This window comes from Erithacus rubecula, assembly GCF_903797595.1.
Source record: "Erithacus rubecula genome assembly, chromosome: 28".
Classification (NCBI taxonomy): Eukaryota; Metazoa; Chordata; class Aves; order Passeriformes; family Muscicapidae; genus Erithacus; species Erithacus rubecula.
The window spans coordinates 3,447,363-3,468,893 of record NC_136680.1 but is presented as its reverse complement, the minus strand read 5'-3'; the positions used below and the strand labels follow the sequence as shown (position 1 = coordinate 3,468,893).

Below are 21,531 nucleotides of genomic sequence, written 5' to 3'. Positions count from 1 at the left end.
TTCAAAGCCAGTCCCTGCCATTGCTGTGGAGCTTTTCAGGCCATTTCCTCACACACTCCCTGCGTTTTTAAAAGCGTTTGGAAAGCTCTGGTTAAAATGAAGGATGGGAGTGTTGTTTGTTGTTGAGGGGGGGAAAAAACCCAAACCAAAAGCAGCTCAGGTTTGCTTTATCTGCTCTGTGTGCCACTGTCAGCACGGCCTCTTTCCCTCGGGGTTTTTCTGGGATGTTTTATCCACAGGGGAGCGTTGCCTCCGGGGCTGCCCCGGCTCCCTCCCTGCTCCTCCACAGAAAGGCTGATTAGTTTTATTCTGTTCCAGCCAAGACCTGCCTTCTGCACTGATGTCAGCACTCCGGGCGGGACTTTTCCAGCCTTGTGGGTTTGGGGATTTTTTTATTATTTTTTTCTTTTTTTTTTTTTTTTTTTTTTTTTTTTTGGATAATCCTGGCAAAATTCCTGAGCAAAGGTTTTTTGTTTTTTTTTTCTCCTTCTTTCTTTTTTTTTTTTTTTTTCTTCTCGAGCAGCCCCTATCCATGTGCTGCCTCCAAGCTGCTCTCTTATTACTGCTCACTTCCTGAAAGGAGACTTTTTAGCAAAGCCTCCAGCTCCAGCTCTGCCTGGGTCTGACAGAAGAAGGTTCTTAAGGAAGGCGACACAAACCCTCAGCCTGGAAACTTTCTGACACACGCAGGGCTGAGGGGGAGAGAGGAGCTTTTGGCTGCTGCTGGGAAAAAGAAGAGGAAAAAAAAAAAGAGAGAGAGAGAGAGAGAGAGAAACTGAAGGAATTAAAAGAGGGGAAAAAAAAAAGAAGAAAGAAGGGAAAGCACTCAAAAAGGTAAAACACTCTTTAAAATAATTTTTCCAGAGGAGCCTCTTTGAGGTTGGAGTGGGGTGGTCTGGGGTGGAGGGAACTCAAATGTTCTTTGAAATCAGAACCGTCTCCCTGGAGAAGGAATGAGCCCGGAGAGCTTTGCACGCTGGAAAAACATTTATGAGAATGAAAACCATGTTCACCCTTCTCCAACATTCAGAGTTTCCATAAAAACTCAGGCTTGTGTTTCAAAGCAGGAGCTGCGATCCCGTGCGCCTCCCCCGGCCCCTCTGGCCGCGCTTTTTTCATTGCATTAACCCGGGGATCGAATGTTTGCTGCTCTAAACCCCAAATCGCTGCTGAGCTGCCCCCGGGAGAAGCTCTGGGTTGCAGAGAGCAGTGGCTCCCAGCGCTGCTGCAGAATGAAACTTTCCTTGCTGCCTTCATTCCTGAGGATAAACACAGCCCGCGCTCCCTCTCCCTCTGTCCCTGTCTCTCTCTCCATCTTCAGGAGCTGCCAGTGCCTCTCTCCCTCCTGATGTGCTCAGAGGATTATAAAATCTGCCCTGAAAAAGTTGCAGTGTCACTGACTCTGTGTGCATCCCCAGGATCCTCTGCTCTTTTCTTTCTTTGCTTTGATTATGTTTTAAAGGTGGGGGTTTTTTATTTTTATTATTTTTTAAAAAAATCAATCCCTCAGAAGATGTTATTTTAAACATCAAAGTAAATATTAGTGATGGTGAGATGCCAGAAGATTATCTCATTAGAGCTGAAGGAGCTGGGCTATAAATAGAAAGGAGTTTATAAAATAACCTTGGCAAATATCTTCCAGAGGGGAAGAACCGACCAAGAGGGAAGTGAGGAGCTGTGCTGGGAGCAGGTACCTCTGCAGCTAAATGGAACATATCACACCAAGGCCCATCTTTGGGGATTTTTTGTGCTCAAACCTCAGGGGGTGTTTGTGTTCCTGCTGCAATCCCAGCCAAGATCCCCCATGCTGGGGCAGCTCTGCCCAGCTGAGCTCTGCTTCTGATCCTGCTTGGTCTCATTCTCAGCAGCACCCAGTGGGGCCAGGGTGGGGTGCAGGGAGAGTTTTGGGGAGCTGCTGTTCCCCCCTGCTCTCCCCCACGCTGCCTGGGGTGGGAGATGCTCTGTGGGACACCCAGGTGGTTCCCAGGATGTTTCTGAGTTGGGAACAGCCTTGCCAGGCCTGCTCTGAGATGCCTCCATCCCTGAGGCTTCCCCTGGTCCTTGGGAGGTTGTTCCCAAAGTTTCTCCTTATATGGAACCTGCTGAGTGCTCCACTTGCTGCATCCTCAGCCTCCTGCTGCTCCTGCTTGGCCCCAGAGCAGCACCCTGTGCTCCCCTCCTCCTCCTCATATCCCAAAAACCTCCCAGGGCAGCACCCTGTGCTCCCCTCCTCCTCCTCATATCCTAAACCCACCCAGGGCAGCACCTTGTGCTCCCCACATCCCAAAAATCTCCCAGGGTAGCATCCTGTGCTCCTCACATCCCAAAAACCTCCCAGGGCAGCACTCTGTGATCCCCACATCCCAAAAATCTCCCAGGGCAGCACCCTGTGGTCCCCTCCTCCTTCTCACATCCCAAACCCACCCAGGGCAGCACCCTGTGCTCCCCACATCCCAAAAACCCACACAGGGCAGCACCCTGTGCTCCCCACATCCCAAAAACCCACACAGGGCAGCACCCTGTGGTCCCCTCCTCCTTCTCATATCCCAAACCCTCCAGGGCATCACCTTGTGCTCCTCACACCCCAAAACCCCCCCAGGGCAGTACCCTGTGCTCCTCATATCCCAAAAACCCACCCAAGGCAGCACCCTGTGCTCCTCACATCCCAAACCCTCCCAGGGCATCACCCTGTGCTCCTCACATCCCAAACCCTCCAGGGCATCACCATGTGCTCCTCCTCCTCCTGCTCACACCCCAAAGCTCCCGGTGCCTCTGGGGGCGGCTCCAGCTGCATTCCCCGCGGCTGCTGCTGGGCTGGGATGGGGAAGGTGCTGTCATCTCCTGCAAATCAGCTCAGCCCGGATCGGGCCGGGGGGCTGAGCTGTTTCTTTTGGCACGGGAGGCTCCGATAAGCCGGGTCTGAGCAGCAGAGAGGCTGAATTGGAGCCCCGAGGCGAGGAAGGTGGTGCTGCTCAACATAAACAGTGTCTGCTCCTCCAACCTGAAACATGAGAGGCTCTCTTATCACCCATGGCTCCAGGCCACCCAGGGGCTGCTGGGGAGGAGCTGCTGCTCTCAGCATTCCATGGAATCCTGGTCCAGGGACAGCCTGGGCTCTGCTTCCCCAAGGAGCAGCCCAGGATGCACCCAGGGATGATTCCCTGACCTCCAGCTTATCTGAACCCCCCCACCCTCCAAACCCCACTTTTCTTGCCAAGTTTCCAGCAATTAATTCCTTCTGAGCTGGGAGCACTGCAGGATGTGTTTGTCACATTCTGTCCTGCCTCCATCTTGGGTTGACAAAAATGAGCTTCAAACAAACAGAATTGGGACCAAATCTGTCCTTGGCTGGGTGATGTCAGCTCAGATGTGCTGAGGACACAGAGGCACAGAGGTCTTCACTTGGTTCCATCACTGTAGGAAATGTTTGCAGGGTGAGGAGTTACAAACATTTCCCAGGAATCTTGAGAAGGTTGGCAGCTGGGGACAGAGACACATGGAAAACCACCAGCCTTGTTTTCCAGCTCTGAGGGAGGTTTAAAGAGACACCATCCAAGCCAATTTTCCCATCTTGGTTTCTGTGAGGGCCTTCAGTGAAGTCTGCAGCCAGCTGAAGAACTGGGAGAGTCTCCACTGGGGAATTTCTGGAATATTTTAGTTCCATCTGACTTCAGTGCACGTGTGAAGTGCAGGGTCTCCATCCAGCTGCTCCACTCCTGCTCCTCTCTCACCTTCTGCATCCTCCCAGGCTGGGAAATGCTTGGAATATTCCATGTCTGACTCCTCATTGTCTCTCATGGAGTCATGGAATGGTTTGGGTTGGCAGGAACCTTAAAGCTCATCCAGCCCCACCCCTGCCTGGGGCAGGAACATCTTCCACTGTCCCAGATTGCTCCAAACCCTGTCCAGCCTGGCCTTGGACATTTCCAAGGATGGGACATCCACAGCTTTGCACTTCTGTTTATCATCCATTATCAATATTGTGTTTCCTACTCTTACATCATAGCTTAATTTAAAGGGAAAATGACTTCAAATGAATCTATTCAGTCCTGCAAATCTTTTTGAACTCAAACATTCCTAAATGTTGGTTCTAAATGAGTTAAACTGGCTGGTGAAGTCCTGGCCTCCTCCTATGGGATTTGTGACTTGGGTGGGAAGTGGCTTTGACCAAAATGAAAGTACAAAGAATGAGTTCAGTTGTATCATGGTGAGGAACTCTTCATTCCCTGGCCATGGATGAAGGAGTTGCATCCACACAACCTTGGCCATATTTCCCTGAGTAAAGACCCTACAAGGAGGGGAAAGGGGCCCAAAAACACTCTCCAGATCTCCTGGAGCTCCCAAGGAGCCAGAGCCTGGCCATGGCCTGCAGGGATCCACAGCTGAAGTGTTCTGCAAGGCTTCACCCCACAGGAGGTGTCCCTGACCTTGTCCCTGTCCCTGCAGGGCTCCCCTGGCACGGGGTGACCTGTCCTGGGGGCTGTGGGTGCCTCTGGCACAGTCACTGCCTGGCACTGAGGGGCCCTAGGTGGTGCCATGGCCTGGCACCCACTGTTGCCTTGGCTGGCACCAAATCCCTTCCTGGTTTGTGCTGCTGTGGAGGGAACTTCCTCCGTGTCACAATGTCACTGCTCTGACAGGCTCTTCTTTGCTGGGAGGTCCAGGTTGGTTTTCCCACTCCACAGCTCCCTGCATTTCCTCCCAGCCACTCCTGTGACTCTCAGGGTTGTGTGGTCTTGATCCAGTTCTGGAGTGGGATGGGACCAGGGGCTCCCTGGTGTCCCTTCCAGCCTCACTTATTCTTTAATTCAGCCTGGCAGGACCAGCAGCAGCTGGGCCATGCTGTGGATCCATCCCCCTGGCCAGGGCTGGGGGCAGTGGTGGGTGAGGCTGTGACAGTGACAGAAGGAGCTGCTGAGCCTCAGGCTCACTGCACTGCTCAGTGCTTCTCCCAGCTCTGCTGGGCAGCAGAAGTCACCTCAGAGGCTTTTCTTGGGAAGCTCAGCAGAGTTCTCCTGTCTCTCCAACTCCAGTCTGAGACTGTGGGTGCACGAGGGGTGGCACCTGGGGCTGTAAGGGGACTGTGGCCTCCCCTGTAGCACATCTACCCTGATAACCAGACACATCTTTGTCAGCTGTGAGGGTGGAAGGCCCTGGCACAGGGTGCCCAGAGCAGCTGTGGCTGCCCCTGAATCCCTGGAAGTGCCCAAGACCAGGCTGGACAAGACTTGGAGCAGACCAGGACAGTGGAAGGTGTTCCCTGCCATGGCAGGGGAATGGAACTAAATGAGCTTTAAGATCATTTCTCACCCAAACCAGCTTGGATTGGGGTATAGCCCTGTCCTGCAGCCTGGCTGATAAAGAGCCAAATTTCAGGTGCAACACTTGTTGTGTGAGAGCTGTGACAGCTGCTCGAAGCTGGAGCTGCACAAACCGCACAAACCACGCTCGTGCCTCAGACCCAGAGCACGGAGCAGCTCCCCCCGGAGAGCGCCGGGTGCTGACGCAGGTGAGCACAGATCGGGCTGGCACGTCAGAGTGTTTGTCTTTGTGCAAGCCCAGGGCTCGGTGCCCTGAGAGACTGGGCGGTGTAAGAGACTGCTGCAGGGGAGCTGCGGAGCCAGCCCTGCCGGGATGGAGAGAAGAGAGAGACATGGGATGGAGAGAGGAGAGAGAGACCTGCCGGGATGGAGAGAGGAGAGAGTGCCCTGCTGGAATGGAGAGAGCAGAGAGAGACCTGCCGGGATGGAGAGAGCAGAGAGAGACCTGCCAGGATGGAGAGAGCAGAGAGAGACCTGCCGGGATGGAGAGAGGAGAGAGAGACCTGCCGGGATGGAGAGGAGAGAGAGACCTGCCGGGATGGAGAGAGCAGAGAGAGACCTGCCGGGATGGAGAGAGGAGAGAGACCTGCCAGGATGGAGAGAGCAGAGAGAGACCTGCCGGGATGGAGAGAGGAGAGAGAGACCTGCCGGGATGGAAAGAGGAGAGAGAGACCTGGGATGGAGAGAGGAGAGAGACCTGCTGGGATGGAGAGAGGAGAGAGAGACCTGCCAGGATGGAGAGAGGAGAGAGACCTGCCAGGATGGAGAGAGGAGAGAGAGACCTGGGATGGAGAGAGAAATCAGCCCTGCTGGGATGGAGAGAGGAACCAGCCCTGCTGGGATGGAGGTTACTGGGTCTGCCTTTTCTCCCCTGCCTGCTCCAAGGTGTGAGCACTCCCAGCCTTTCCCAGAGCTCATTCCTGGCAGAGCCCTGGTGCTGCTTATGCTGGGAGGAGCAGCAGGAGCACAGGGAGAGCTGCCTGTGCACAGGCCCAGCAGGTCTGAATTCTCTCCTGGCTGTGCTGAACCCCTCAGAGAGGGAGCACTTCATGGAGGCAGAGGCCACCACAGAGATGCTGGGTATAAAAACAGCATTTGTGCATGGAACATCTGTAGGATGGCAGCACACAGGGCATCAGACCTGTCTGCAGGTAGTGTGTGCAGATCAAGTGTTATCAACGTGCAGATAACATGTCCATGTGCAGATAGCATTTATTCCCATGCAGACAGTGTGTATCCATGTGCAGATAACATCTATCCCCATGCAGATAATGTGTATTGCCATGCAGATAACGTGTATCCATGTCCAGATAATGTCTAGCCCCATGCAGATAGCATGTATCCCCATGCTGATAGCATGTTATCACATGCAGATAATGTGTATTCATGTGCAAAGAGTTTAATGTTTAATATTTAATCCCATCCCCATGCACACAAGGAGCTGCAGCCATGCCCTGGGTGCACATGGGTGACACATTTGTCCCTTCACTCATGGGGCATGTGTGTCACTGGCACGGCCCTGCGTGTTGGGGGATGCACCCTGTTAATGACTGGCACCCTCCATTAATGATTAGCAGTGTCCATTAATGACTGGCACCCTCCATTAATGGCTGGCACTCTGTTAATTACTGACACCCTGTTAATGACTGCCTGGTCTCTCTCTAATCCCAGCACTCTGTGCCTGGCTGGAGCCAGCGAGGAGAGCAATGGCAGAGAGCCAGCAAGTCTGGGTCACATGGAGAGGCTCCAAACTATTGCATAAGTCCTGTCTGAGAGTGGACCTGCCTGGTGGAGTCCTCTCCTGAAAGCAGGAGGAGTCCCAGGATGGGAGCACTGGGAATCTCAGTGCCCATCTTCCATGGGGCTGGGAGTGTGGCAGCTCCAGCAGGGCTCAGCCCTGTCCTGCTGCCAGCTCCCCATCCCGAGCAGGATCCCAGCTGGCACTTCCCTCCTGCTTTCCTGCTGAGGACCTCCGAGCATTTTACCACACTTGGAGAAGTGCAGTGACCCCAGTGTTCCAGATAGGGCCAGATCCTTATGTAACCCAGGGATAGGATTTCCAGAGAGCCAAGCAGGCGGTGTCAGAGCGAGGTCGCTGCTCCCAGCTCTGCTCTCACTTTGGCACAGGCCTCTTTTGCCCCTTTGCTGGCAAAATTCAAGATTTTGGAGAGGAGCAAGAGGGAGGATTCAGTCCTTTCCTCACCAAGATTGCACTGAATAGATTTGACTGTAAAATAATTCTCGTGTTTTTGGGAAAAAAAAAAAAATCCCTCCTCCCACACAGTGCTGGAGTGAGCCCAAAACCCCGTGAAGCTGCTGTACAAAGGGATGCAGGGTGTGCCCAGCCAGAGCACAGCAGGGAGAGCCTGGAACAGGGAGCTGGTGGTCCAAAGGCAGGGAGGGTGTGCCCCTGGCACCCAGGCTGGCACTGGGGTGCTGGCAGAGACCCCGGATCAGACCCCTCAGGGTCACACTGGCAGTGTCACTCTGCATGTCCCACATTGCTGGGGAGACCTTTTGGATGGGGTTGGATCTGATTTGAACGGGGTGAAAATGGCATCTGCCCTCCTGGGGAGCTGAAATCAGAGCTGCAATCACTGGGGTGAGCAAAGAACAGCTCTTGGGGTGAGGAGAGTCAGCCCTCCCAGTGAGGGGGGCTGCACTGAGCATCCTGGGCCCCCTGCCCTGGGCCAGGGGCTCAGCAGGGAAGGGACAGGCAGAGCTGCCTTTGCACCAAGGTGGGATTGGTGGCAGGGGTGAGCAGAGGGGCTGCAGGGCAGCCAAAGGGTGGCTGTGCAGGCAGGAGCCATCCCAGGGTTCTGGGAACAGGGATAACTCCATGTTTCTAATTCCTCACTCGCCGTGGCCCCAGAGAGGCCACGCTTGGAGCAGCAAAGCAGATTATGGCTCAAATTCTTGTTTTGTGTTCTGCAGACCTGTGACTTTAACCCCTTTCTCACAGCTTGCAGATGCTCCTGGCAGCAAAAATGCTGATTTCTGTGGGTTTAACCCCTTGTGCTGCCCTAGAGTTGAGAAATGACTTCCCAGTGGAAGTCGTGTCGTGCTGGCAAGATGACTGCGGGGAGATTTCTGCCATCTGCAGCTCAGCATGTTTTCCACTTGGCAGCCCAGCCAAATATTTTGTCGGGAATATCAGGACATTCTCCTGCTAGAAGCCAGGGAGGTCTCTGGGACAGCTTTGCATCCCCCACGTGCTCACCTCGTGCTGTGGAGGAGCAGCCGGTGAGGGGAGCAGGGCTGTTTATTCCATCCTCAGGAACGTGCAAGGACCTGCCAGGAGCTGGGAGGTGGCTGAGCACACACAGAACACCCACAGCCCTGGGGAGTGCAGCAGGTGAGACCCTCCCCAGCCAGCAGCAAACACAGAAATGCAGCAGCAGCTGGGAGGGACCTGCCCCTGCCAGGGTGTGCAGAGAGAGGGGTGAGGAGGAGCAGGGATGGAGAGATGAGATGAGAAGGGTTTGAACATCACCAGCCAGGCTAAGGAGGGATTGTCCCACCCTGCTCTGCACTGGGGCAGCCCCACCTCCAGTGCTGGGGGCACCTTGGGCACCACAAGGTCAGAAGGAGCCAAAGCTGTTGGAGAGTGTCCAAAGGAGGGACAGGGAGCTGGGGAAGGGCTGAGGAGCAGCTGAGGGCACTGGGCTGGTTCAGCTGGAGCAGAGGAGACTGAGGGGAGACTCCTCAGGGCTGAGCTCTGCTCTGGGACAGGAACAGGAGCCCAGCAAGGGCTGGAGCTGTGTCAGGCCTTGGCATGGAGCTCAGGGAAAGGTTCTTCCCCCCGAGGGTGCTGGCACTGCCCAGGCTCCCCAGGGAACGGTCCCAAGGCTGCCAGAGCTGCAGGAGCGTTTGGACACTCTCAGGGATGCTCAGGGGGGATTGTTGGGGGGTCTAGGCAGAAACAGGGGCTGCACTCAATGATCTTTGTGGTGCTTTCCAACTCAGGATATTCCATGGTTCTATGCACAAATCTTTGATTCTGTGATTCTGGAGCACCAAGAGCAGCTGAGGGAGCTGGAAAGGGGCTCAGCCTGGAGAAAGGGAGGCTCAGGGGGCCCTTGTGGCTCTGCACAACTCCCTGACAGGAGGGGACAGCCAGGGAGGTTGGGCTCTGGTTTCAGGGAACAAGCAACAGGAAGAGAGAGCACAGCCTCAAATTGCCCCAGGAGATGTTCAGATTGGACATGAGGAAAAATTTCTGCACTGGAAGGGTGAAAGTCGATTCCAACTGAGGCTTTACAGCCAAACCCTGTGGCCCTCCCCAAAGCAGCAATGGCAGGTGACAGGGGACTCTTTTTTGGGTGACTTTGGGATCAGTATTCAGAAGCTACAGGCACTAAGGGGCTGCTGTGTGTCCTGGAGGGCTGCTGGGACCCCAGCAGTAGAAAAGAGCCCCCTGTGAGTAGCAGATGATCTATCTGGGTAGTGGCAAAGCTGAAAAACCTGGTGCTGCTGCTGCCAAGTGCCCTCACTGCCTTGGCACAGCCCTGAGCCACAAATCCCAGTCCCCTGCAGTGCCTGCTGTGTTTAACTTGGATTCCAGAGACAATGAGGCCCATGGAGCCAGCCCGGGGTCACAGCTCTTCCCCCAGAGATAAACTCTGACCTGGTGGAACAAATCCCAGGCTGGAGAAGCTGGAGGAGCAGAAACCCCTGTAGTGCTGTTTGTAGGGGCTGCTGTGGGGCTGAGGGGGCACCTGGGGCCAAAAAGGGTCCAAGCTGTGGGATGTGGCACCACAATAACCCCGATAGCCCCAGTGGGGTTATGGGTGGTGTCAATTCCTTGTCTCACAGAATAAAAAATTAACCTTGAGTCTTTCATTCCTTGAAATAACTCAGCCCAGAAATGCTGTTGGGGTGGTGCAGCTGTGGGGTCTTGCTCCCACTGTTTTCCCACTGCTTTCTCATGTTCCCAGTGCTCCCACCGGGGTGCTGCTCTCACTTCTCCACTGCTCCCAGTTCTGCCATGTCTGGAAGGGAAGATGTCAGTGAAAGGCCTGGCAGGGGGTGCACTAAAAGCATTTCCTCCCTGCGGGGCAAGCTGGAAGCTGAAATATGTGTTTGTATTTATTTCTCTCTCTCAAAAAAAAAAAAAAAAAAAAAAAAAAAAAGAAAAAAAAAAAGGGGGGGGAAAAGGACACCTGAGCTCATAATTTGCAAAAGTTGGATGAGAAACCTGGAAGCCGCCGGGCCCTGCATCTTTAAAAGCAGTTAAATTCCTCTTCCCTGCACTAGGAGGCACCTTGAACCTTCCTCTTGGCCCCGAGCTGCGCCCATCTGCTTCCTATTACCTTCCCCTGGCGCTGCCCCTGCAGCCGGCCAAGCTTCCAGGGAATTCTGTCTGCAGCGCCGCGGCTGCAATTAGGAACAGCTCTCATCTGCCTCGCTCCTTCTTCTCTCCCCTCTGGAATTTTACCCCCCTTGCCCAAACCCCTTCCCTGCCGGGGGTTTTTGGGGTGGCAGGAGGTGACCTGGCCGCGGCGGTGGCATCGCCCCCGGTGTCGCTGGGTCGAAGCCACCCTTGGCACCGGGAGCCGGGAGCGTCAGCCCGAGCCGAGGCTGCCAAGGACAGCGAATTCCTTGGGAAGGAGCGGATCGGAAACGGCCCAAGCGAGGCAGGCACGAGACCGGAGAGGTCACGCCGTGTCCCCGAGCTGTCCCCGAGTGTCCCCGAGTGTCCCTCGGGGACTCCGCGATCCTCCCATTGTCCGAAGCTGCGAAGTGAGGTGATGGAAAAACTCGATAGGGATGGAAGTGGAAGCACCGCGCTGCTCCGGCTCGCTGCTCCTTCCCCCGGCCGCTCCTGCTGCTGCCCGGGATGCAGCAGGGCTGGGAAGGGGCCGTGATTTCCCTGCCCTTCCCCCAGCCCGGCCGCAGGAATCCTGCAGCTGTAATTCCTGCTCCTTCCCCCAAGGTCAAGGCTGCGGCTCCTTCCCGGCCGCTGCTCCGGGGGATGCTGCGGGAAGGGCAGGGGGCACACGGGGTGGGGGGGGGACAGGAAGCGATGACAGCCTGGAGGAAAAGGGTTCGACAGCTGGAAAACGGGAAATCAGCCGTGTGAAGCCCAGGAGGGAACACACTTCAGCTAGAGCTCGGCTTTGGAGCCGTGACAGGATCTAAAAGCTGGAATCTCGAGCTTGGGAGATGCTGAAAAACGCTGACTTAGGCGAGGCTTTGCTTTCAACTTCTGCCTTTTCCAGCACAATTCTTGCAGCTGAGTGTGCACAGAGCAGTGCCTGGCCTGGCCATGGCTCTGCCCTGGCTGTGCCACAGCCCGGGGGTGGCACCATGGGTGATGCTGTCACCAGATCCTCATGTGGGGGTGGAACGGGGCAGAATTCCTGCCCCAACCCTCTTCCCCCCACTCCCTGATTCCCCTTACCTGTCCCAGAGACAAGGAGCAGCCCAAGGTGGGAGTTGCTCACCTCTCAGGCAGTTTGGTGCTCACAGGATGCACAATTTTGGAGGCCACCATCGTGTAGTGTCCAGGCTTTGCAGAGAAAAACCTGGCAAGTGACACCAGATGGGACTGGGGAGTCCAAACTGAGGCCTCACCGAGGATCTTTGGCCATTCTTAACTGTAAATAAGCAGTGAAAAAATCTTAATATTTGAATTATGCAACTCCAAATTGTGTTTAAAGCCACTGTTTCATCTCCCACCATTTCTGCCTAGTATGGGGGAAAACATTAATTTAGGTTAATTGCTTTAAGCTGAAGGAGGGGAGATTTAAATGAGATTTTCAGAAGAAATCCTTCCCTCTGAGGTTGCCCAGAGGAGCTGTAGCTGTCTCTGGATCCCTGGAAGTGTCCCAGGCCAGATTGAACAGGGCTTGGAGTACCCTGAGGTGGAAAATGTCCCTGTGGAATGAGAAGAGCTTTAAGGTCCTTCCCAACCCAAACCATTCTGTGACTTCCTTGACAAATCTGGAGCAGGAATTATCTCCTGGATTTCCCCTTGTACCTCCCCTACACCCCCTCTGGGCTGTGCTGGGTGTCATTCCAAGCCCCTGCAGCACAAATACCACTCATGGCACAATAAAAATGGAAAACAGGAGTAGAAATTCCCTTCCAAGGATTCAGATTCCCATAAGGACACAAAGAGGAGCATGGCAGATATCAGGAGGATCCAGCTCCCCTGCCCTGAGCTCTGGCCTGGGCTTTTTAAACCAGCCCAGAGCAGAGCAAGGCAGGGGTTAAGTGTTTCCTTACTGGGATGAGGACCACACACAGGCCCTGGCTGCTGAAACCTCTGCAGAGAGCTCACTCCTCCATCTCCAGCCTCTTCTCATGCTCAGGACCTCATCCTGCCGTTCCTGGAGCTCATCCTGCCTTTCCTGGGAGCTCATCCTGCCTTTCCCAGAGCTCATCCTGCCTTTCCCAGGAGCTCATCCTGCCTTTCCTGGGAAGCTCATCCTGCCATTCCTGGAGCTCATCCTGCCTTTCCTGGGGAGTTCATCCTGCCTTTCCTGGAGCTCATCCTGCCTTTCCCTAGAGCTCATCCTGCCATTTCTGAGGAGCTCATCCTGCCTTTCCCGGGAGCTCATCCTGCATTTTCTGGGGAGCTCATCCTGCCTTTCCTGGGGAGTTCATCTTGCCTTTCCTGGAGCTCATCCTGCCATTCCTGAGGAGCTCATCCTGCCTTTCCCGGGAGCCCATCCTGCATTTTCTGGGGAACTCATCCTGCCTTTCCTGGGGAGTTCATCCTGCCTTTCTCGGGAGCTCATCCTGTCATTCCTGGGGAGCTCATCCTGCCTTTCCTGGGGAGATCATCCTGCCTTTCTTGGGGAGATCATCCTGCCTTTTTCTGGGCAACTCATTCTTCCATTCCCAGGGAGCTCATCCTGCCATTCCCAGCCCTGCTCCAACAAGTGAGATCCGCAGCACTGCTGCAGATTTTATCTGCCACCTCTTCAGGGAGGTTTGGGTTTGGCTGCTGAGCTGCTCTGCAGCGTCACCGCTGGGATATTTGGGATTCTCTGGGAGGTGAGGGATGTGATGCACTCATTCCATACTCATGGAATGGGTGGACAAGAATAAAACCCCGCAGGCTTTGTGCAAGTCCCCAGCACGATGTGAGTGTGGTGTAATCGCTGCAGACTGAGTGGAAATTCTCTGCAAGCCAGGAATCTTTCACCGGAGCAATTAGCAGAGCATTTTAAAGAACAAATGCGATAGGAATCTCCGGATCCATTTGTGGATGGGGTTGAGGGTGAGTTCCCTGAATGGGTCCTTTGTTTTCCATCACTTTTTTACGTTCAGCCGGTACACTCTGAGAGCAAGTGCTCTTCCCTCAGTGCGGTGACAGTCCTTAAAGTGTGTTTGAAATCCAGGGAAACCCTGGAGAGGATTTCTGGGTTGCTGCTCACCACCCCCTGCCAGTGCTGTTATTTCCTGCTCTCTGTAAGAGATCAAGTGACCCAGGGCATTTTGGGGCTGCTCTTCCCCGAGGGAGCTGCCACAGGATGAAGGATTCCCATTGATCCTGAGCTCCTTTCCGCAGGTACCGGATAAAGCCCAGCTGGAAGAATTCCCGGGAGGCGGAGCAGGAGCTGATGGGGTTAATTCATCCTCAAACACTTCTATCTTTTTCTCCTTTTTTCCTTCCTCACTCCTGCCTTCTCCGGGATCCCGCTGTCCTCATCCCCGTGTCCTTCTCCCCGCTCTGTCCCCGCAGGGCGATGCCGGAGCTGGGGACGAGCCCGTGCTGACCCCTCGGTGCTGGCCTGGCACTGCCCATCCCCACGGCCACGGGAGAGCGCGGAGCGGCCCAGGATGCCTGCGGAGGGACCCGCGACTCCTCTCTGGACATAAGGGGTGGCCGAGGGAGAGACATGTGGGGACAGCGCCCTGCCAGCCGGCACAGATCTCCCTGCTCCGAGCCGAGCGGCGCTGACCATGGCCACAGCTTGGAGGCTCCTCATCTGGACTGTGACCCTCGGCCTGGCCGGGGGCGCCTTCCCCGGGGTCTCCTTCCAGTCACAAGGTAGAGACGGGATGGGATGGGGAGCTGGATCCATCCATGGGAAGGGAACTGGATCCAGCCATGGGAAAAGGGACCTCAATTCACCTGTGGGGAGAAGAGATGGATTCATCCTTGCTGGATTCATCTGTGGGAGAGGAGCTGAATTCACTTCTGGGGAGTGGAGTTGGATCCACCCTTGCTGGATCCACCCCTAAGGAAGGGAGCTGGATCCACCCGTGGGGAGAAAAGAACTGGAATCACCTGTGGGGAGAGGAGCTGGATCCAGCCATGGGGAAAGGAGCTCAATTCACCTGTGGAAAAAGAGCTGGATTCACTTTTGGGAAGGGGATCTGAATCCACCCATGGGGGAGCTGGATACTCTCACAGGGAGAGGAGCTGGGTCCATTCTTGTTGGATCCATTCGTGGGAAAGGAGCTGGATCCATCCATGGATATGGGAGCTGGATTCACTTCTAGGGAGAGGAATTGGATCCACCCATGGGAAAGGGAACTGGATTCACTCATGGGGAGAGGAATTGGATCCACCCCACTGCTGCTGGCAGAGCCCTAATGCTGGCCTGGGGAGGGACTCAGTAGCAGGTGGAGACACCTCCAGCTCTGCTCCTGCCCAGTTCCTCCCACTCCCCTGGGGTTTTCCATCAAGGAATGGAGGTGCTCTGCTCTCAGGTGTTGCTCTCTGTGACTTTTGGCAGAGTTCAGAGCAGCTGGGTCAGTGCAAGGCCAAAGCCATGACAGGCATGGGAAGGAGGGAGGTGTGGGGGCAGCAGGGCTGCTTCCCTTCAGGGAACACATCCTTGGGTGAGCTGAGCCTTTGTTAGGAGTAGCAATGTGTGTCCTGCTCCAGGGGCAGTGCTGGGGCACCCAAACCCTCTGCCCAGATGAGTCAGGACAGGACTGTGCTGCTGGAGGAGCAGGTTTGGGTTGTTTTTAAAGTGTGTTTGTGCCCATCTGGTGTGTCAGGGTATGAAGGATTTGTGTTTAAACAGTCACACCCAGGGACTCAAGGAAAGGGAAGTGTGGGTCTCCTGCCCATAGCTTTGTGCTTTTGTACCTGATTTTACTCCAGATTAGGAGTCAAGGGACTGGAAAATGGGATGGAGCCTTGAGCTCAGTCTGGAGTACAAACAACACTCAGAGAACCAAGGGCAATTAAAGTGATTAATGGTGATATTGTTAGGATTATTCCTTAGTAAGCAAGGTGAACACTGCACCAGGCACCAAAGGTGAGAGGAGGGAGCTCTGGAGTCAGATATTTACTGTGTAAGGTATTCAAACCCAATGTCACTCTCACAGGCAAAATCCTGCACCCCTTGTGCCAAAGCTGGGGACATTCCTGGGCTGCTGAGGCTGTGGTGACAGGGGCTGGGGGAGCAGAGCTGGGAACAGGGACAGAAGCAGCCAAAGCCCCTCAGAGCCAGCCCCAGCTGGGAGCTGGGCACCTTCTCCAGGCAGATTGGCACCTGAGGGGCACCCAGCTCCTGTTCTCACAGGCAGTGCCTGGGGCTTTTCTGGACCCCCTGTGCCCATCAGTGGGATCCCCCCTGGGGTAACAGCCTAATTAAATCCAGAATTAACTCACCTCTGCTCCCCCATGCAGGCCCTGAGCAGCACTGGGGATGGCTCCAGCCTGGGATGGTGCTGGGATGTGGTGCCATGGGATGGATGTGCTGTGTTGGGAGCACCACACCAGGACTGCAGCCTGTTCCCCTGTTCAGCCCCTGTCCCCTTGCTCAGCCCCTGTTCCCTTGCCCAGTCTCTTTTCCCTCCCCAGTCTATATTCCCTCCCCAGTCTCTTTTCCTTGCCCAGCCCCTGTCCCCTTGCTCAACCCCTGTTCCCCTCCCCAGTCCCTTCTCCTTCCCCAGTCCCTGTCCCTTTGCCCAGCCCTTGTCCCCTTGCCCAGCCCTTGTCCCCTTGCCCAGTCCCTGTCCCCTTGCCCAGTCCCTTTTCCTTCCCCAGCCCCTGCCCCCTTGCTTAGCCCTTGTTCCCCTCCCCAGTCCCTGTCCCCTTGCCCAGTCCCTGTTCCTTCCCCAGTCCCTGTCCCCTGCCTGGCCCCTGCTGTCCCAGGGGCCCCTCTTGCTGCCCTGTTTTTGGTGTCAGGCTGTCACCCAACACCTCACCAGGCTGCTGAGGCAGTTCCTAATCCCCACAACAGCCTTTGGAGAGGGAGAGGCTCTGTTATCTCCTGGCAGCAGTTGCAGAGTGAAGGGCAGTGTTATCACCAGCCCCTGGTCCCAGGAGCAGCTCTGGAGCAGAATCCTGGTGCCCCACGTGCCCCACTCCAGATCAGTGTGTCTGCCTTATGCAGGAGAAAGATTAAGGTATCAGCCATGAGCTCTAATTTTAATCTGCATGGGGAGCAGCAGCCTGGCTCTGAAGGGCTCTCCAAGGCAGCAGAGAGGTTCAGATGTAGCCTGAACACTCAGTTTGTAACAGCTCAGGGAACAGCTGGAATTGTTGGAGCAACTTTCCCAGAGCAGTTGTGGCTGCCCCTGGATCCCTGGGAGTGCCCAAGGCCAGGTTGGACAGAGATTGGAGCAGCCTGGGACAGGGGGAGGTGTCCCTGCCATAGCAGGGGTGAGACTGGATGGGTTTAAGGTCCCTTCCCACCCAAACCATTCCAGGATTCTGAGAGTTGACAAAGGATTCAGCTCACTCCGTCAGTGCTGCATGGGTTTTAATCTAGAAGGGATTCCAATTTGTTTAATTTGAATTCCAATTTGTTTAATTGTTTAATTTTACAATGTCTGAGCCCATTTTACATGTTCCCCATTTTAAAGAGCATTAAGTGGGGCTCATCCTGCTGTTCCCAGCTCAGAGGTGTAGAAAGGGCCCTTGGAGGATGCACTGAGGCTGCCCCAGAGCCAGGGCAGCCTGAGCCACAGGATTCCAGAGCATCCTCCCCTGCCATCCCTTGGGAATGGTGGCTGGGCTGCAGCTGGGGCTCCCCTTTGGTGACAGCAGCACAAACATCTGCTCCCTTTCCATGCTTGAAGTAACTCATGAGGGAAGAACAAAACCCTCCCTCCTCCATTTCCCCTTCTCTCTCTCCTTTTTGCTCAGCCCTTTCCCTTCCTGTGCCATCCCTGCTCCATTTCCACCAGGAAAGGAACCCCATGATGTTTCTGTCCCCCAGCCCACTCCTCCTTTTTCCCAGTTCTCCCCTTTTTTCTCTCCCTGTGCTGCTCCAGGAGCTGTGCATGGAATGGAGAGTGCCTGAGGGCACAGCTGGGAGAGGCTGTGGGCTGGAATATGGGGAGCAGGGGTGAGGAAATGTGGGAATTGGGAATGTGTGTGATGTTGGGAGGATCACACAGGGTTAGGGAGGGAGAGATCCAAATTTCTTGGGCTGAACTAATCCTGTACACTCCCAGGGCAGAGGAAGGAGGTGGCTGTGACACTGGACGAGGACAATGACATCTGCTCTGTGTTCAGAGTCTCCCTTCACTGTGCACATTGCCACATGTGTGACATTGGGTACTGGGAATGTTAGACTGAGATGGAATATCGGGGAGGAATTCTTCTCTGTGAGGGGGAATGGAATTCCCAGAAAAACTTTGGCTGCCCCTGGATCCCTGGGAATGTCCAAGACCAGGTTAGATGGGGCTGAGCACCTGGGACAGTGGAAGGTGTCCCTGCCCATGGCAGGGGTGGCACTGGACAAACTTCAAAATCCCTTCCAATTCAAACCATTCCATGATTCTATTCCATGATCATTTTTTCCATTTGAGGCATTCCCACTCTAAAGCATCACTTCCCAAACTGTTTGTGTGATGCAGGACACTGCTCTTGGTGCCTCAGTGACACCCCTGAGGAGATGCAGTGTCCAGCCCCACACCACCACCAGCTTCTCACACACCACCTCACCCTCAGGCTCTGGACACATTTTTCCTCCTGGAATTGTCTTTCAGGTCAGGATCAGAGCCTCCAGCCTGGAGTCCCAGATCCTTTGTAGCCACAGTGAGCACAAACCACCCTCTGATTCACTCTTTTCCAGGCCCATGTGGACTGCAAAGAGGCAAAAAGGAAAACAAAACACTTTTGACAGCAAATTTTTCCAAGCCTGAAGTCATTTCTAAGTGCAAAAAAGTCACCCTTGTTTGCCCAGCCCCATCACAGGGAGGTGCTGGGATGCAGGAAAAGTTGCAGCATGGGAAGTTAAATTACTTCTGGCAAGGCAGAGGTTCCAGCAGTGTCTATGGTCAGGAAAGATGGGAGCTCACCCCTAATCCCAGAGGGTGGAAGGGTTGTCCCATTCCTGTGGCCAAGGAAATCACCCTGCCAGGCTCCCACACTGGAAAACAGAGGAAAAGGAAACTTTGCAGTGCTGCCCTGTGGTAAGAGTGCAGTTTGGAGCTGGCTGAGGTTCTGGTGGCTGGAAAGGCTCTGAAGCTGGGGGCTGTGGAGCCAGGCAAATTCAGGCACCCTGGAGCAGTTTGATTAGGAAACAACAACAAGGAGGATGCAGAAAGCACAGGAAGACTTTTCCAGAGGGAAAATCCCCTCCCATGAGGGCTCAGGGGGCTCCAGACACGAGGGGTTCATGAGGGGCTGTCCTGATCCAGCACACAGATATTTCCCATTTCAGCCTGTAAATGGGGCTGAGGGCTGCCAGACAGAGCCACATCTCTGCTCACATCCAGTCTGGCAGCCCCTGGGACATTTTCCTCTGAAAAAGAGAAGTTTCTGCCAAGGTTTCTGCAGGGTGTCAGTCTGTTTGACAGCCTGCAGAGCTGTGTGAGCACAGGCAGTGGGGTTGGGGACAGTGCCCTTGTCACAGCACAGCCTGGTGGCACCACCCAGGCTCAGCTCAAGGGCCCCAAGAGGAGCTGCTAAGCCAGGCTGAGGTGATAAAAACTAATCCAGGGAACTGGGAAGGCAGGGTGGGGTCACAGACAGAGACCTGGCTGGGGAACTGAGAGGTCTGACTTCTGCTCATTTTCAGCACCACTGGAGGAATTCTGGTTGCCCTCTGTCTTACTTTGATATCAAGATTGGCATTTCAAGGACTCTGTGCTCCTGTAGGCCCTGCAGCTCTGGCTGGGGAGGTCGGGGTGGTGCTGTTGTTTTGTTGTTTTGTTGTTTTGTGTTTGCTGCACATCCTGAGGAACCCACAGGGGGACTTTTCTGCTGAGTTGGCTCCTGCCCCTGGCTGGAGCATCTCCCAGCGGGATGATGTAATTTTATCAGTCATGCACTGGGACTCAATGACCATTAACAGGAGATATCTCCTGGAGGGAGGATGGGCTGTGGAAAGATAAAGATGATTGCCCCAGCTCGTTAAAAGATGGCCCATTAGCAGATAATGTGTGCCAGGAGATAAAGATCACTGCCACACCCAGTTTTTAACAATGACCCATTAACAGGAGAGATCTTCTGGAGGGAGGATGGGCTGTGGGAAAGATAAAGATGATTGCCCCAGCTGGTTTAAAGCTGGACCATTAGCAGATAACATGTGCCAGGAGATAAAGATCACTGCCACACCCAGCTGCAACTGATGGTGACAGAGCACACATTTCTAGCCACACCAACCCAACATAGTGTCCTGTCCTTCCCTCCCCAGAGGAATTCCTCTCCAGCTTGGATCACTATGAAATCGCCTTCCCAATCCAAGTGGACCAGAACGGGGATTTCCTCACCTTCGACATGCGCCGGCAGCTGAAGCCGCGGCCCCGGCGCTCGCTGCCCTACGAGCCCTCGGAGCAGCAGGTCTTCTACAAAGTCTCTGCCCACCACACCCAGTTCCTGCTCAACCTGACCCTGCACTCCAACCTGCTGGCTGAGCACTTCACTGTGGAGTACTGGAAGAGGGATGGCATGGACTGGCAGCACGACTTCCACGAGGACTGCCACTACGCCGGCCACTTGCAGGACCAGTACCTCAGCTCCAAGGTGGCCATCAGCAACTGCAATGGGCTGGTGAGTCTGGTTTGGCTGATATCCTGGTGTGAAGGACAGGTATCTGCCAATAAAGGCAGAAGCTTCTCTTTGGAATGGAGAGTGTAAACCCTCTCCTTCCTAATTTTTATTAGAATTTTGAAAATACAGAGCTCTCAGGCAAAGATAGGGGAATTAGGAATAACAGTTTTTTACTAGGAAAATTGAAAAAGAAATGCAGTATTACAAAGAACAATCCCAAACACTGCCAAGTCAGAATCCAAGCTGACACCCATCAGTCAGGGTGGTGGCAGCAGTCCCATTCAATGGTGGCTGCATCCTCCTGCAGTGGCAGATGTGGTTCTGCAGAAGGTGCAGTTTTTCTCTGAAGGTCCAGGGATGATGTGGAAAGGTCTGGCTTTCCTCTGGAATCCAGTGGAAAGAAGGTTCCTTGGTGTCCAAATATGTTTTTATCTGGGTAGGGAATGTTTGGCTCCTCCCCTGGCTGGAGCATCTCCCGATGGGATAATGTAATTTTACCAATCATGCACTGGGACTCAATGGCCATTAACAGGAGATATCTCCTGGAGGGAGGATGGGCTGTGGGAAAGATAAAGATGATTGCCCAGCTGGTTTAAAGATGGCCCATTAGCAGATAATGTGTGCCAGGAGATAAAGATCACTGCCACACCCAGTTTTTAACAATGGCCCATTAACAGGTGATGCCTCCTGGATGAAGGGTGGGTCATGAGAAAGGTAAAGATGATTGCCCCGGCTGGGTTAAAGCTGGCCCATTAGCAGATAATGTGTGCCAGGAGATCAGGGGCACTGCCCCACCCAGCTCCAACAGATGGTGACAGAATCCACATTTCTGGTAACTTTAACCCAGCACAGCTGGCCAGGAGCAGTGCCAGCAGCTGTGATTCTCCAGCAGGTGGATCTATGTGGTGGGAAAAGCTTGGGGTTGGTGGCAAACCAACAATTCCAAACTGGCAGAGAGTGCAGACATCCCTCATCACATCCATGGGGGTTCCTGATGTGTGTCTCACTTCCAGGCCAGTTTCTGGGCATTTTCCCATTGGTTTTGATGGGAGTGGGATAATCCTGGCTCTCTGGGATACCCAGACCTGGCTGTCACCAAGTTCTTCCAACAGCAGCAGCAGAGAATGTTTTGTGTGTACTGGTGAGGGACAAGTGAGGGAGGGCAGGGATTTCTCAGCACTGCTGGAATGTCACAACTGCATTCAGATCCTTCCACTACAGATGCATTCCTGAGAATCCCAGTGCTTCTGTCCATTTTTCAGGAGCTAAAAGATTCAATTCTGAGGGGGA

At 54.5% G+C, this 21,531-nt stretch overlaps 1 protein-coding gene across 2 annotated transcripts in view; it reads left to right on the top strand.

Annotated features, from left to right (window-relative positions):
- Positions 1–93: 93 nt before the first annotated feature.
- ADAMTS10 (ADAM metallopeptidase with thrombospondin type 1 motif 10) overlaps positions 94–21,531 on the top strand; it is a 70,882-nt gene continuing 49,444 nt past the window's right edge. Inside the window, exons 1-3 of one of the 2 annotated variants that reach the window (XM_079328530.1) lie at positions 94–834; positions 14,017–14,325; positions 19,886–20,241. In XM_079328530.1, the coding sequence (XP_079184656.1) occupies positions 14,238–14,325; positions 19,886–20,241 (444 nt within the window). In that variant the 5' untranslated portion in view covers positions 94–834; positions 14,017–14,237. Of the gene's footprint in view, positions 835–8,467; positions 8,677–14,016; positions 14,326–19,885; positions 20,242–21,531 lie in introns of those variants that run through there. The other variant, XM_079328531.1, reaches the window with a different exon arrangement.